Genomic DNA, 15,470 nt, shown 5'->3' on the forward strand with positions numbered 1-15,470 from the left:
GATCACCCTGCCATAAGAATGATACATGTATATTTTCAATAAAAAATCTTTAATAGTTTTCGATATATTGAAAAAAATCGATTTTCATTTTGTAACTTCAAAGGGCTATAACTTTTCTTGTGAGCACATTTGTACTAAGGTAAGTTAGGTTCAATCGAACTATTTGTGACCCTAGAATGTGTGGTATAATTTATGACCAATCTTTTCGGGACACCCTGTATAATGATTGCATATCATATCAATACTGTGGAGCAATATATAATTTTTCTTCTTAAATGACAATAAGTATGAAATGTACGTCAATTTGACAATTTCAATTGACAATATGAATTATTTAAGAAAGTTGCAATATTTCTCCGCTATTCGCGCACGATCGTTTCGCGTATCCCTTCCAAGTACTTGCACACCGCGAATACAGCTATAGGTAAGTTAGATGTGTACTGTGCATATATATTTCATGTTATTTTAATTATAACGGACTTTATCTAGAAGTATACCGTATTTTATTAATTTTTATCATGCTCTCCGGCTAACCCGGATTTTCGATAACCCGGATCGGCCGCGGTCCCGATTAATCCGAGTTATCGAGTTTCCACTGTATATGTTTTACAATTCATTATTTACCTGTACTTTTCAGTTTGTCAATCTTTGCAATGTATTTTCATGGAGTTTCATAGATTGTTTTATTATGATCATGAGTATTGCTTTGGCTTATAGATTTAAGCAGATTCACTACCATCTGAAATTCGGCATACACAAGAAGGTAAGATAATTGAGCTTACTTAAAGCCTAGAAACAAAATGGACATTAATTCAGCGAATTTGATTTTGATGAAAATTCCACACCTGTAATTTTGAACCAATCAAAATACGTTATTTTGACAGATCACCATGGCAACGGAGGTATTTTATCGGAAATTTTTTGCTCGTGGGGTACCCAACAGCGAATTATAGTGGAAATTTTTTGACGTTTACAATAACAGAACATTTTTGACAGACTGGTTTTTATTTGTTTACATAATTTAGTTTTGATTCATTTTCTATCACTTGTAGTTACTCAAAACTTATGTAAAATTGAAGAATATACTATTTTCTATATTGAAATGGTATTCCCATGCAACTACAATGAGTAGAAATTACGAATTTGAAAGCCTAAATAATTGCTGACAAAGCTATGGCGCGCTATTAATCTGTTCATGCAGCTTTGGATTTTCAAATGCAAATTTGGTGTGGAATTTTCTTACCGAATACCACGCGAAGTCAAATTAATATCCGGAAATTTTTTTTTGATCATGAATATTTTTAGAAAATTTCCCTCGTCTGCGACTCGGGAAATTTTCAAAATATTCATGATCTCAAAAAAATTTCCGGAAATAATTTGACCTCTAGTGGTATTACTAGTGAAAATTCCACACCTGTAATTTTGAACCAATCAAAATACGTTATTTTGACAGATCACCATGGCAACGGAGGTATTTTATCGGAAATTTTTTGCTCGTGGGGTACCCAACAGCGAATTATAGTGGAAATTTTTTGACGTTTACAATAACAGAACATTTTTGACAGACTGGTTTTTATTTGTTTACATAATTTAGTTTTGATTCATTTTCTATCACTTGTAGTTACTCAAAACTTATGTAAAATTGAAGAATATACTATTTTCTATCTTGAAATGGTATTCCCATGCAACTACAATGAGTAGAAATTACGAATTTGAAAGCCTAAATAACTGCTGACAAAGCTATGGCGCACTATTAATCTGTTCATGAAGCTTTGGATTTTCAAATGCAAATTTGGTGTGGAATTTTCTTACCGAATACCACGCGAAGTCAAATTAATATCCGGAAATTTTTTTTTGATCATGAATATTTTTAGAAAATTTCCCTCGTCTGCGACTCGGGAAATTTTCAAAATATTCATGATCTCAAAAAAATTTCCGGAAATAATTTGACCTCTAGTGGTATTACTAGTGAAAATTCCACACCTGTAATTTTGAACCAATCAAAATACGTTATTTTGACAGATCACCATGGCAACGGAGGTATTTTATCGGAAATTTTTTGCTCGTGGGGTACCCAACAGCGAATTATAGTGGAAATTTTTTGACGTTTACAATAACAGAACATTTTTGACAGACTGGTTTTTATTTGTTTACATAATTTAGTTTTGATTCATTTTCTATAACTTGTAGTTACTCAAAACTTATGTAAAATTGAAGAATATACTATTTTCTATCTTGAAATGGTATTCCCATGCAACTACAATGAGTAGAAATTACGAATTTGAAAGCCTAAATAATTGCTGACAAAGCTATGGCGCGCTATTAATCTGTTCATGCAGCTTTGGATTTTCAAATGCAAATTTGGTGTGGAATTTTCTTACCGAATACCACGCGAAGTCAAATTAATATCCGGAAATTTTTTTTTGATCATGAATATTTTTAGAAAATTTCCCTCGTCTGCGACTCGGGAAATTTTCAAAATATTCATGATCTCAAAAAAATTTCCGGAAATAATTTGACCTCTAGTGGTATTACTAGTGAAAATTCCACACCTGTAATTTTGAACCGATCAAAATACGTTATTTTGACAGATCACCATGGCAACGGAGGTATTTTATCGGAAATTTTTTGCTCGTGGGGTACCCAACAGCGAATTATAGTGGAAATTTTTTGACGTTTACAATAACAGAACATTTTTGACAGACTGGTTTTTATTTGTTTACATAATTTAGTTTTGATTCATTTTCTATCACTTGTAGTTACTCAAAACTTATGTAAAATTGAAGAATATACTATTTTCTATCTTGAAATGGTATTCCCACGCAACTACAATGAGTAGAAATTACGAATTTGAAAGCCTAAATAATTGCTGACAAAGCTATGGCGCGCTATTAATCTGTTCATGCAGCTTTGGATTCTCAAATGCAAATTTGGTGTGGAATTTTCTTACCGAATACCACGCGAAGTCAAATTAATATCCGGAAATTTTTTTTGATCATGAATATTTTTAGAAAATTTCCCTCGTCTGCGACTCGGGAAATTTTCAAAAAAATTCATGATCTCAAAAAAATTTCCGGAAATAACTTGACCTCTAGTGGTATTACTAGTGAAAATTCCACACCTGTAATTTTGAACCAATCAAAATACGTTATTTTGACAGATCACCATGGCAACGGAGGTATTTTATCGGAAATTTTTTGCTCGTGGGGTACCCAACAGCGAATTATAGTGGAAATTTGTTGACGTTTACAATAACAGAACATTTTTGACAGACTGGTTTTTATTTGTTTACATAATTTAGTTTTGATTCATTTTCTATCACTTGTAGTTACTCAAAACTTATGTAAAATTGAAGAATATACTATTTTCTATCTTGAAATGGTATTCCCATGCAACTACAATGAGTAGAAATTACGAATTTGAAAGCCTAAATAATTGCTGACAAAGCTATGGCGCACTATTAATCTGTTCATGCAGCTTTGGATTTTCAAATGCAAATTTGGTGTGGAATTTTCTTACCGAATACCACGCGAAGTCAAATTAATATCCGGAAATTTTTTTTTGATCATGAATATTTTTAGAAAATTTCCCTCGTCTGCGACTCGGGAAATTTTCAAAATATTCATGATCTCAAAAAATTTCCGGAAATAATTTGACCTCTAGTGGTATTACTAGTGAAAATTCCACACCTGTAATTTTGAACCAATCAAAATACGTTATTTTGACAGATCACCATGGCAACGGAGGTATTTTATCGGAAATTTTTTGCTCGTGGGGTACCCAACAGCGAATTATAGTGGAAATTTTTTGACGTTTACAATAACAGAACATTTTTGACAGACTGGTTTTTATTTGTTTACATAATTTAGTTTTGATTCATTTTCTATCACTTGTAGTTACTCAAAACTTATGTAAAATTGAAGAATATACTATTTTCTATCTTGAAATGGTATTCCCATGCAACTACAAAGTAGAAATTACGAATTTGAAAGCCTAAATAATTGCTGACAAAGCTATGGCGCACTATTAATCTGTTCATGCAGCTTTGGATTTTCAAATGCAAATTTGGTGTGGAATTTTCTTACCGAATACCACGCGAAGTCAAATTAATATCCGGAAATTTTTTTTTGATCATGAATATTTTTAGAAAATTTCCCTCGTCTGCGACTCGGGAAATTTTCAAAATATTCATGATCTCAAAAAAATTTCCGGAAATAATTTGACCTCTAGTGGTATTACTAGTGAAAACACAAGATCCGCTCCATTAATAAAACTATGTTTTTGCACGATTGATCATTTTTGACTGTTTACCGTGACAGATTTTACGTCAGTAGGTGACATTTACTAGCAACTCGACGGTAAGTAATCCAACTCGACGGTAAGTACTCCAACTCGACGGTAAGTAATTCACTTACCGTCGAGTTAAAAAATCTCTTAATTTTAATTTATTTTTTGAAAGAATAAAGAAAACTAACGAATTATTTATTAATATTGTAACTTATGGTACAATTTGTTAAATTATTTAATCAAATCCCACTTGTTTGGGCTGTGGTTTCACTTCAGAAACAGAAACTCCTGCAGAATCGCATACATTAGTAGTATTACTAGTATTGCACAATATTTTTTCGGCAAAATCTATTTTATTTTGAAGAGAATCTTCTACATAGCTTTGTGCCACTGTCGATGAACGCCAACCTCCATGAGGCTTTAATCCGAGGACATCAACTCCTTTATTAGCCAAAAGCGTTGCTGATGTCCTCCTGAACGAATGGCCAGTATAGTTCTCGGGATTAGGCAAATTTAAGAATTTGGCAATTTGAGAAGGCCAGCCCCCGATTGTCCCTTTCCCTATTACTTGAGCACAACATTTTCCTTTGGCGTATCTTAAGAACAAATGATTTGATTTTACTTGTAATGGACGAAGTTTTATATACTTTTGCAGAATTTCTAAATATGGAATTTTATCGTCTGGTTTATTAACGACTGTAAAAGTACGCTGGATGTTCGTTTTTGTATTGGGTACTTTTACATTCATTAAACCATCGGTTTGTTGGATGTCATTCATAGTAATATTATATAATTCTTCTCTTCTACAGGCACCAGATATTCCCAATATCATTGCGACCTACAAATTATGAAAAAATCTTCATTAGAGTATTTCTTTTACCTAAACTAGCTTATATTACGTTGTGTACTAGAAATTCTTCATCCGGTGCTTCCATCAGAAATTTTTCAAATTGCTCCCGTGTAAAAATGCTCGCTTTCTTAGGCCTATAGCCAACATTTTTTCTCTTCGAATACGCGATCAAAGTTGAAAACTTGGAAATATCAATGCCATCATAAAGAAAAACGGTGGATTTAATCATTGAATATTCTGCCCAGAGGCTTCCAGGAGCTTTCAACTGCATATGTCTTTGAACGAAATATGCCAATAGAGTCTTTTCTTCGATTCTTAAATTCTTGCCTTCGCACCATTTTTTAAAACTTTGGTAGGTATTTTGATAACGGATTTTGGATTTTTCGGGAATAATTGCGGAACACCCTTCTTCCCAAGCCCGTTCAATTTCTTCAAATTCACTTTCGCTCATATTTTCATTTATAATAATCAAAATTGTACTTAAAATTATTGACAACTAAATAAAAACTCAATTCTCCATTGTTGTTATGCACCCTAGTTACTACCTAACAACCAAAGTATCTACTATCTTGATAAAATGAATGAAACTAGTCAATATGACGAAAATGTTTAATTTTATAATTTATAATGGTATCAATCGTGCAAAAAACGTTATAAGCATGTCGAACGTTAAGGGTAACCGATCTCAGACAATAATTGGAGTCGTCGCCCCGCTCCTCCTCCAAACAATTGTCTTCGATCGGTATAAAACCCTTACCGTTCTCCATACTTAATATACTATTTCCACCCGCATGAAATATAATATGTGTCCTTCCCTCAATATCAGTTTGTTTTACGGATTTTTTACTCTTGTCCTGCCAAATCCGTTTTATTTCACCTTAATGTTTCAAAAATCTTAATTTTTCATAATAGATTTGGATCCCGCGTACAGTTATATTAAAAAAAAAAAGGGTACAAGTATTAGAAAGGGAAGTTAACGTCATCCTATTTGTGTACAACCGGCTGGGATTTTTGGAGGTTATCAAATGTCATAAGTGATCAAAAATGCAACTCATAGACGTCAAAAACGTTTAATTTGATAGAAGGTTTAACGTTACGTACAATAAAAAATTAATATGCCTCGTCATTTAAGTGAGATTGAAAAGGCTCAAATAATTACGAAAATGGAAGAAGGATGGTCAATTCGTGCGCTAGCAAATTTCTATAATAGAAATTTGAAAACAATCTTCAGAATTAAGCAACGATGGGTCCAACAACAATCATTAAAAAGAAAAGTTGGTTCAGGGCGTTCCAAAGTATCCACTCCTCAACAAGATGCTGTTTTAGTTCAATTCTTAAGAGATAATCCATTTGCGACGTCGAAGGATTCAAGGATTCATACGGGATTTCCTGGTGCCCAACCTACTGTAAGCAGAAGGATCAATGAATCTGAATTAAAAAACCGACCAGCTGCTAAAAAACCATTAGTAACTGTTGAACATCGGCAAGCAAGAGTAATATTTGCACTAAACTATATTTACCGCAACCCACAATTTTGGAACAACGCCATTTTTACTGATGAAAAGACTTTTCAGTCGACCTATAACGGTCAAATCCGTGTTTATCGTCCAGCCAATACTAGGTTTGAAGAACGATATATTCACTCTCATAATAAATCTGGACGTTTTTCTGTAAATGTATGGGGTTGGATTAGTATACATGGACCTTGTGTTTGTTGGCGATTAGAGGGAAGATTTACTGCCAACAATTACATTAACGTTTTGGAACACGTAATGCTCCCTTCTATTGAGCAATTGTATCCTAATAATACTTTTATATATCAACAAGATAATTGTTCAGTCCACACTGCCCATGCCGTAAGGAATTGGTTTCAAACGCAAAACCTGGAAGTATTGCCATGGCCTGCGCACAGTCCAGATATAAATCCAATTGAAAACATTTGGGGCATAATTGTTAAAAAAATATATAAAAGAAATTTTATGCCACAAAATTCAGATCAATTGTGGGATACAATCTTAGAGTGCTGGGAAGATCTTGATCCAAATATGATATCTAATATAATTCAAAGTATGCCAAATAGACTAAATAAAGTTATAGAAGCAGACGGTTCTATCACCAAATACTAAATTCTATTTGTAACAGTCATTAAAATTATTCTTTATATAATTGTTGAATAAATGGTTTCGTCTAATTAATGCTCAACGCCAATGATTTATATTTTTAATAACCTGTGACATTTGATAACCTCCAAAAATCCCAGCCGGTTTTACACAAAAAGGATGACGTTAACTTCTCTTTCGAATACTTGTACCCTTTTTTTTGAATATAACTGTACCAAAAAAGTTGATTAATAGCAAGCTGAAAATTTGTTAATAGCTTAACGGTGTCTAGTCGGACAAACTTTGATGTACGGGAACACTGGAACAGGGGAAGTTTTAATTGTGGAGCAGGTTAAAAATTTGGAACGTCAGACTACGAAAATGTTCCATGTACATATTTTGTCGGACAGAACTTCCAATTGATACTCTCATGCAAAAATCGGACTGGTGTTTATCACCAATTGGGCATTTTAATGAATGGAACACGAAGAACATGTCAAATGACAGGAATCGTGTTGGTTGGTAATAGCAGTCTGATTTTTGTATGAGAGTTTAATGAAGGGGTAACAAATCATTTGGATGTTGTGTCCGACAAAATACATGGGACGTTTTCATAATCTGACATTCCAAACTATTAAACTGTTCCACAATTAAAACTTCCCCTGTTCCAGTGTTCTCGTACATTAAAGTTTGTCCGACTAGACACCATTAACAAATTTTCAGCTTGCTATTAACCCAGGAGCAGTCGCGCCCACTTCTGTAACGTAAGTAGTCGCGCGTAGAGAACAAATCTAACAATACGAATTTAAATACGAATTTAAAACAAATTTCTATTTTATAATATGTTTATTTACTTGTTTTGTTAAATAGTCCATTCTTTCACGGTTTTTGCTCTAAATTTTAAAAAACCGCTTGGATTGACATGAAATTTTGGCATACGTATAGCTTACATGTCAAAGAAAAAAGTGATATTGTGCCGATGTGTGCTTTTGCCCTGATTGTGACTTTCACCCCCTCTTGGGGGTGAAAAAATATATGTCCAAAATAAGTCCGAAAATGGGTAAACAGACTAATTTTAAGTAACTTTTGTCCTATAGAGCTTTTTCGCCAAGTCAACACTTTTTGAGTTATTTGCGAGTGAATATGTTCATTTTTCAACAAAATAACCACATTTTTGGCCGTATTTCGCAAATAATTCAAAAAGTAAGTACTTTGTCGAAAAACGTTTTAGCAACAATATAGCCTATGAAAAAGTAAAAAAAATGGTGTACGCGTTAGGTCTCTGGATCTCGTAGAACCAGAGTTACAGCCAATGAAAAATAGATTCATATTCACCAAATTTCAAATAGAATATTTCGACGTGAAATATCCAAAAAATTAAACACTTTTTGGGGAAAACCCATTATAACTTTTTTAAAGTGTTTAAAAAATCTTTATTTTTGTTTTTACAAAAAGTTTCTAGCATTAAATTTAAGCAAGTTACGCTCAAAATAAAGTTGGTCCCTTTTGTTTTTGCAAAAAAAAAATCGGGAAGACCACCCCCTAATTAGCAACTTAAATGAAATTAATCATTACCGCTCCACAAATTATTTTACTTAAGTTGTGTTTATATGATCTGTGTTTCATCGATTCAAAGTGCTTAATTTTGAAAAAATTTATTCTCAAAGTAAAATTTTTAAAAATTTAAATTTTGAAAAATATGATTTTTTTCAAAATAACTTGAAAATTGTTAGAGATACCAAAAATCTCGAAAAACAAAAAAAAATCAGATTTGCTTTTCTGAATATCATGTATTTTTTTGTTTTTCTGTTAGACAAAAATTGATTAAGATTTGGTGTTTCTAAATTTGCATGCATTCGTGATCAGTGACTCGTTCAACCCCTTTTAACTACAGCCCTTTCAATAATAAGGACTTTGAACCGATGAAACTTACAGATCATATAAACAATATATACAAAGTTAAGAAACTTGTGAAGTCGTAACGATTAAGTTCATTTAAGATAATAATTAGGGGGTTATTTTCTCGATTTTTTTACCAAAACCAAAAGGGACTAACTTTATTTTGAGCGTAACTTGTTTAATTTTGATGCTAGAATTTTTTTTTATAAAACAAAAATGAAGCTTTTTTAAACACTTTAAATAAGTTGTAATGAGTTTTCCCCGAAATGTGCTTCATTTTTGGTAATTTCACGTTAAAATATTAAATTTGGAATTTGACGAATATGAACCTATTTTTCATTAGCTATAACTCTGCTCCTACTAGGTATAGAGACGTGATATATACACCTTTTTTTTAAAATGTTTTACAGGCTATATTTTTGCTAAGAATGTTTTTTTCGACAAAATACTTACTATTTGAGTTATTTGCGAAAAACCGTCTAAAAGCGTGGTTATTTTGTTGAAAAAATGACATATTCACTGCCAAATAACTCGAAAAGTATTGACTTAGTGAAAAACTCTATAGAACAAAAGTTACTTAAAATTAGCCAGTTTATCCATTTCCTGATTTTCTTTGGACGAATATTTTTTCACCCCCAAGAGGGGGTGGAAACCAACCCCAGGGCAAAAGCACATATCGGGACAATATCACTTTTTTTCTTTGACTTGTTAGCTATGTGTATGCCAAATTTCATGTCAATCCAAGCGGTTCTTTAAAATTTAGAGGTTTTGCAATATTTTACCGTTAAAGAACGGACTAAAAAATATCTATTTCTAACAAATTTAATGCTAATTAGTTCTCATCAAAGCCATAAATTCCACAAAAAAAATTAAAAAATTAAAAAAAAAATAAAAAAAAATTCTACGCATTACTACGATCTTCCTCGAGGCACTTGTGGAAAGCAATGTTGAAAAATTTTTCATCAAGTTATCACGAAAAAAGATAAAATGTGAGATTTTTTCTCACGGCACGACTGCTCCTGGGTTAATCAACTTTTTTTTGGTACGCGGGATCCATGCCTATAACTTTGTTAATATGGAACTGTCTTTAATATGGAGCAAAAAAGGTAAAACTGCTTGGCAAACAAACATTTCCTCGTAAAATGTGCAGTGCACATGACTTATATCAAAATGATTTACTGTAAATGACTTCTTAATACTGTTAAAAAACTTATAAAAGGGCTTTTAGTTCAATTTAAAAATTATTTGTTTCAAATTGTTAATACAAGAGCAATTTACTTTCGTTTACAGTTAGACCAGGGCGCATCTGTAAAAATATTAGTACATTTGGATGTTGAGCGGTGACTCATATTTTTTTGCAGAAATTGCGTGGAAATGACTCATATAATAACAATTGAGTTATCCTTCCACGCAAAAAGGTCCGGAACATTGTTTAAATAATCAAAATGTCAAAAAATGATAGAAAAAGTCGTTTTTTTCTTCGTTTTTTGATTATAACTTTAAAATATTCATTTCCGAGAAAAGTTGTACTGACATAAAAGTTGCGTAATTAAATTTTCTACAAGATAGGATTGGTTAAAAATTTTAAAAATTGTCACAAAAAAATTAAAAAAACAAGTATTCACATTTTACGTTTTTCAACCATTTCTGCTACACATTGGACCTTCATATTTCACCCAGAAATACTTTATGATACAGTTAAACAATACTGTAAATTTAATTAAAATCGGTTTAATAAATTTTGCAAAATAAATTTTGCAATCCAGCTTTCGCAAAAAAATGCACTTTTTAAAAATGTTGCAGGACTGAAAATAAAGCAGACAGCAAAATTAATTTTTTTTTACATATAGAAGAATATAGCCAGGGAGGTAGTGTCAAATTTGACCGGAGCATTTTAGAATGGCTGTTTTCTTTTTATTTAGGTAGGTGTTCCAAAGCTTATTAACAAATGATGTGTTAGCTGGCCCAAAACCGGGGATTTTAGACAAAAAAAGGTAAAATATGAAAGTTGATGGACAAACGCTACACCTTAAATATCAAGTATTTATATACGTTACTCAGAACATTTGATAGACTTGGTTACTTGGCTCCTACCTTTCACTCAGGAGATCCGGGTTCAAATCCTGGCACGGAAAATTCTTTTTGTTTTTTAAATTGACATTTTATTTTGAAAAATAGTTATTTTTATAATACCGCGGCATGTCCACTTGGCCAGCTAACATTTTTTGCAACGTACATGATGCAGCTGACGCTTTTTTATTACAATCTAAAATTAATAAATTATTGATTTATACATTTTAATCTTGGCCACACTAGTCCAATATTTTTTTATTATTAACTAGCTAACCCGGCAAACTTCGTACCATCTTAAAACTAAATTATGTTTGAAAGTTTAATACCTAAAAATTACCAGAAAGCCAAAAACTACTAAAAAATATTGCGTACGTACCTATACTTTTTTCTACCAAATGCATAGTTTACGATTCTATACGGGACATAGGTACAGACAAACATTCATTTTTATGTATTATAGAGAATAGAGAAATATTTAGATTGCTATTAAAAAATTGGGGTTGGTGAGAGAAAAGTGAAAATTTAGGATTGTATCTTTCGGTTCTACAACATATAAAATTAAGAAAAAACAGTTTGTCCAAAAAAATAACAAATAATGTCTCCCTTTCCACTTAGATTGTTGGTCTTACCAACTCAGGAACCTTCAGAGGTTCATATACAACAAATTTGCTTATTAAGATCAATCATAATATTATGACCAAAAATGCATAGTTTTCGATTCTATAAAAGACAAACAGATTTTTTTATATTTTCTCGTATAAATAATAAAAACGTGGTATTATAAAAATAATTATTTTTCAAAATAAAATGTTTAAAAAACAAAAAGAATTTTCCGCGTCAGGATTTGAACCTGGATCTCCTGTGTGAAAGGTAGGAGCCAAGTAAGCAAGGCTATCAAATGTTCTGAGTAACGTATATAAATATTTGACATTTAAGTTGTAGTGTTTGTCCATCAACTTTCATATTTTACCTTTTCTTGTCTAAAATCCCCGGTTTTGGGCCAGCTGACACATCATTTGTTAATAAGCTTTGGAACACCTACCTAAATAAAAAGAAACCAGCCATGCTAAAATGCTCCGGTCAAATTTGACACTACCTCCCAGGCTAATACTGTACCTTTCATTTGCAATTTACAAAATTACAATCGGTTAACTACCACGGCGTCAGGATTTTTTTTAAATAAACATTAATTTTTGGTGCTACGCGCAGGACAGCGCATACGTTTGCTCTGATTGGGCATTCCAATGACCTTTGATAATGATTGATAAATTTTAATTTTTAGTACATTTGGATATAAATAAATAAATTTGTTTATTGCAAAATAAAAACACATACTCTTTCCTTTGAAATAATATTTTTTAGCGAAAACTTTCTTTGTTCATATATTTTAACTTAATAAAAGTTTATTATTTTTAAACATCAATTGTTTAGACAATATTTCACAAACAATAATCAAATTAGTGTGATTTTTGTGGAATTAAAATATTAAAATCCAACAAAATATAGACCAAGAAAATAATATATTATTAGATAAAGATTGGAAGAAATTATGGTGGAAATTAACTTGTGCGAATCAAACACCGCTGTCCTGCGCGAAGCACCAAAAATTAATGTTTATTTAAAAAAAATTCCTGACGCCGCCATAGTTAACCGATTTTAATTTTGCAAATTTAAAATGAAAGTAACAGTATCCTTCTATATGTAAAAAATTGATATCTGCTTTATTTTCAGTCCTGCAACATTTTGAAAAAATGATTTTTTTTTGCGAAAGCTGGATTGCAAAATTTATTTTGCAAAATCTATTGAACCGATCTGAATCACAGTGTTATTTTATTATATCATAAAGTTTTTATGAGTAAAATATGAAGGTCCTATGTGTAGCATAAATGGTTTAAAAACATAAAATGCGAATACTTGTTTTTTTATGTTTTTTTCGCAATTATTGCTATTTTGCAACCACGGTGACAATTTTTAAAATTTTTGACTAATCCTATATTGTAGGAAATTTAATTATGCAACTTTTCTCGAAAGTGAATACTTTTAAAGTATAATCAAAAAACGAAGAAAAAATCGAGTTTTTCCTTTATTTTTTGACATTTTGATTATTTAAACAATGTTCCGGACCTTTTTGAGTGGGAGGATAACTCAGGTATTATTATATGAGTATGAGTTATATTATAGTATGAGTTAATTTCAACCAATTTCTGCAAAAAAATATGAGACACCTCTCAATGTCCATTTCAAAGCAGATGCTCCCTGGACTAAGTAGGGTGAACCTTTGGCTGTCGAGTTTTTAGCGATAGTCCAAAGCAGTCGCAAAGTCCTGAAATATATTACAGAATCAGAAAGCGTAGCTGTTTACTTACTTATTAAAGAAAACAGTTGATATATAATTGTCCATTTTCTTCCCTGCTTGCATGTCTTCCAAACACTAAACATGTCATAAAATATAAAAATTTTCATCTTTTTAGTATGATTCAATAATATTTTGGCAAAAAATTCGTGATGACTATTCGCAAGTAGCTACACTGTGTCAAAAAGTTAATAAAAAAATTGGCAATATGATTGTTATTTCTTTTGGAGCTAACATGTATTTCATTGTTACTCAGTTGTACAAAGGATTAGTGTAAGTATAGTAAGTAATACACTTTTTTTATCAAACAGTGAGTATATTTAATAAACATTAAACAAATACATTTTGGTGCTATCAAACTACTCCACTAGAATTATTCAAAAACTATGTACTGTGTGTTTCAAAGTGGTAGGTATGTTCTGCGAGATAATAGGCTGTTCAATAAGTTTTGGGATTCTAAAAGAAAACACAATTTTAGGATTTGAAATACACTTTTAGACAAGCCGAAAACGGCGGGTTCGTTGGAAAAATATTCCCATGAGTTGTTTTTGCATAATCACATTCGTGAGACATCCCAGAATAAGGTTCAAGAAGTCGCCCACGTGAAAAGTGGTCCCATTTTTTTAACAATTTTTTTAATCAAATTGCAAAAATTAATATTTTCGGCCCGGACAATTTTTTTTAGGTTTTTTGGACCATTCTGGACAAAAAAGGTCTGTTATAATTCTTCTCTAAAGTTGATCGTTTTCGAGTTATAAGAATTTAAAATTAAAAAAATCGAAGAATGGCGATTTTCAAGGCTTAATAACTCTGTTAAAAGTTATTATTATGAAAGTCAGAAAGTGACTAAATCAAAGATTAAAGCCACCCCTACAAGATCCTGAAGAAATTTTTGTCATTATTTTATTACTAAGCTGTTATTTATAAGTAATAATAATGAGCGCCATGCACGTATTAGGCTGCCGTCAATGGTGAGTGAGAGAGATGCCATTCCGGTAGTCTTATGGTGCGTCTTACTCGCACTCACATTTACAGCAGCGTCAATACGATCTTACCGCTCATTGTTAATAATTAAGAATAACAGCTTAGTAATAATTTAATGACACAAATTTGTTCAGGATCATGTATGGGAGCTTTAAACTTTGATTTAGTCACTTTCTGACTTTCATAATAATAATTATTATCAACCGAGTTATTAAGTCTTAAAAATGGCCATATTCGCGTTTTTCAAATTTTAAATTGCTTATAACTCGAAAACTATCAACTTAAGAGAATAATTACAAGAGACCTTTTTTGTCCAGAATGATCAAAACAACCTAAAAAATTTGTACGGACCGAAACAATTTATTTTTGCAATTTGATTAAAAAAATTGTTAAAAACATTTGGACCACTTTTCGCGTGGGCGACTTCTTGAGCCACATTCTGGGGTATCTCATGAATGTGATTATGCAAAAAAATCTCATGGGAATATATTTTCCAACGAACCCGCCGTTTTCGTCTTGTCTATTTATTATTCACATTCTGTAGATTCATGTAGATTCTGATTTATATTATAAATTCCATTCCTGAAGTAAGAATCTGAAAGGGCTGCAAAATACAGATGGAAATCGCTTGGGACCAAATCTGGTGAATACGGTGGATGCTCTAACAATTCGAACTTTACTTCATGGATTTTAGCCATTGTCAAAAAGTTCATACGACACGGTGCATTGTCCTAAAAAAATATTTTTTTCTTCTGAAAATGCCTTTTCGTCTTTCTTCACGAGTTTCTTTCTTCAGCTGATCTAAGATCCAGATAGCACAAGTACGTTTTCTGGACATCCAATGAACGTACATCTGTGTACATTGGAACGTCCAATGGACGTCCCGCTAAGGTACAATGGACATCCGATGGACGTCCAACGAACG

General features: G+C 31.8%; 1 protein-coding gene across 1 annotated transcript in view; it reads left to right on the top strand.

Moving 5' to 3' along the window:
- The first annotated feature begins 643 nt into the window (after nucleotides 1–643).
- Nucleotides 644–15,470, top strand: part of LOC126891329 (gustatory receptor for sugar taste 64a-like) — a 41,208-nt gene continuing 26,381 nt past the window's right edge. Inside the window, exons 1-2 of the mRNA XM_050660506.1 lie at nucleotides 644–763; nucleotides 13,680–13,834. Coding sequence (XP_050516463.1) covers nucleotides 689–763; nucleotides 13,680–13,834 — 230 coding nt within the window. The 5' untranslated portion in view covers nucleotides 644–688. The remainder of the gene's footprint in view (nucleotides 764–13,679; nucleotides 13,835–15,470) is intronic.

Source organism: Diabrotica virgifera, chromosome 9 (assembly GCF_917563875.1).
Source record: "Diabrotica virgifera virgifera chromosome 9, PGI_DIABVI_V3a".
NCBI lineage: Eukaryota > Metazoa > Arthropoda > Insecta > Coleoptera > Chrysomelidae > Diabrotica > Diabrotica virgifera.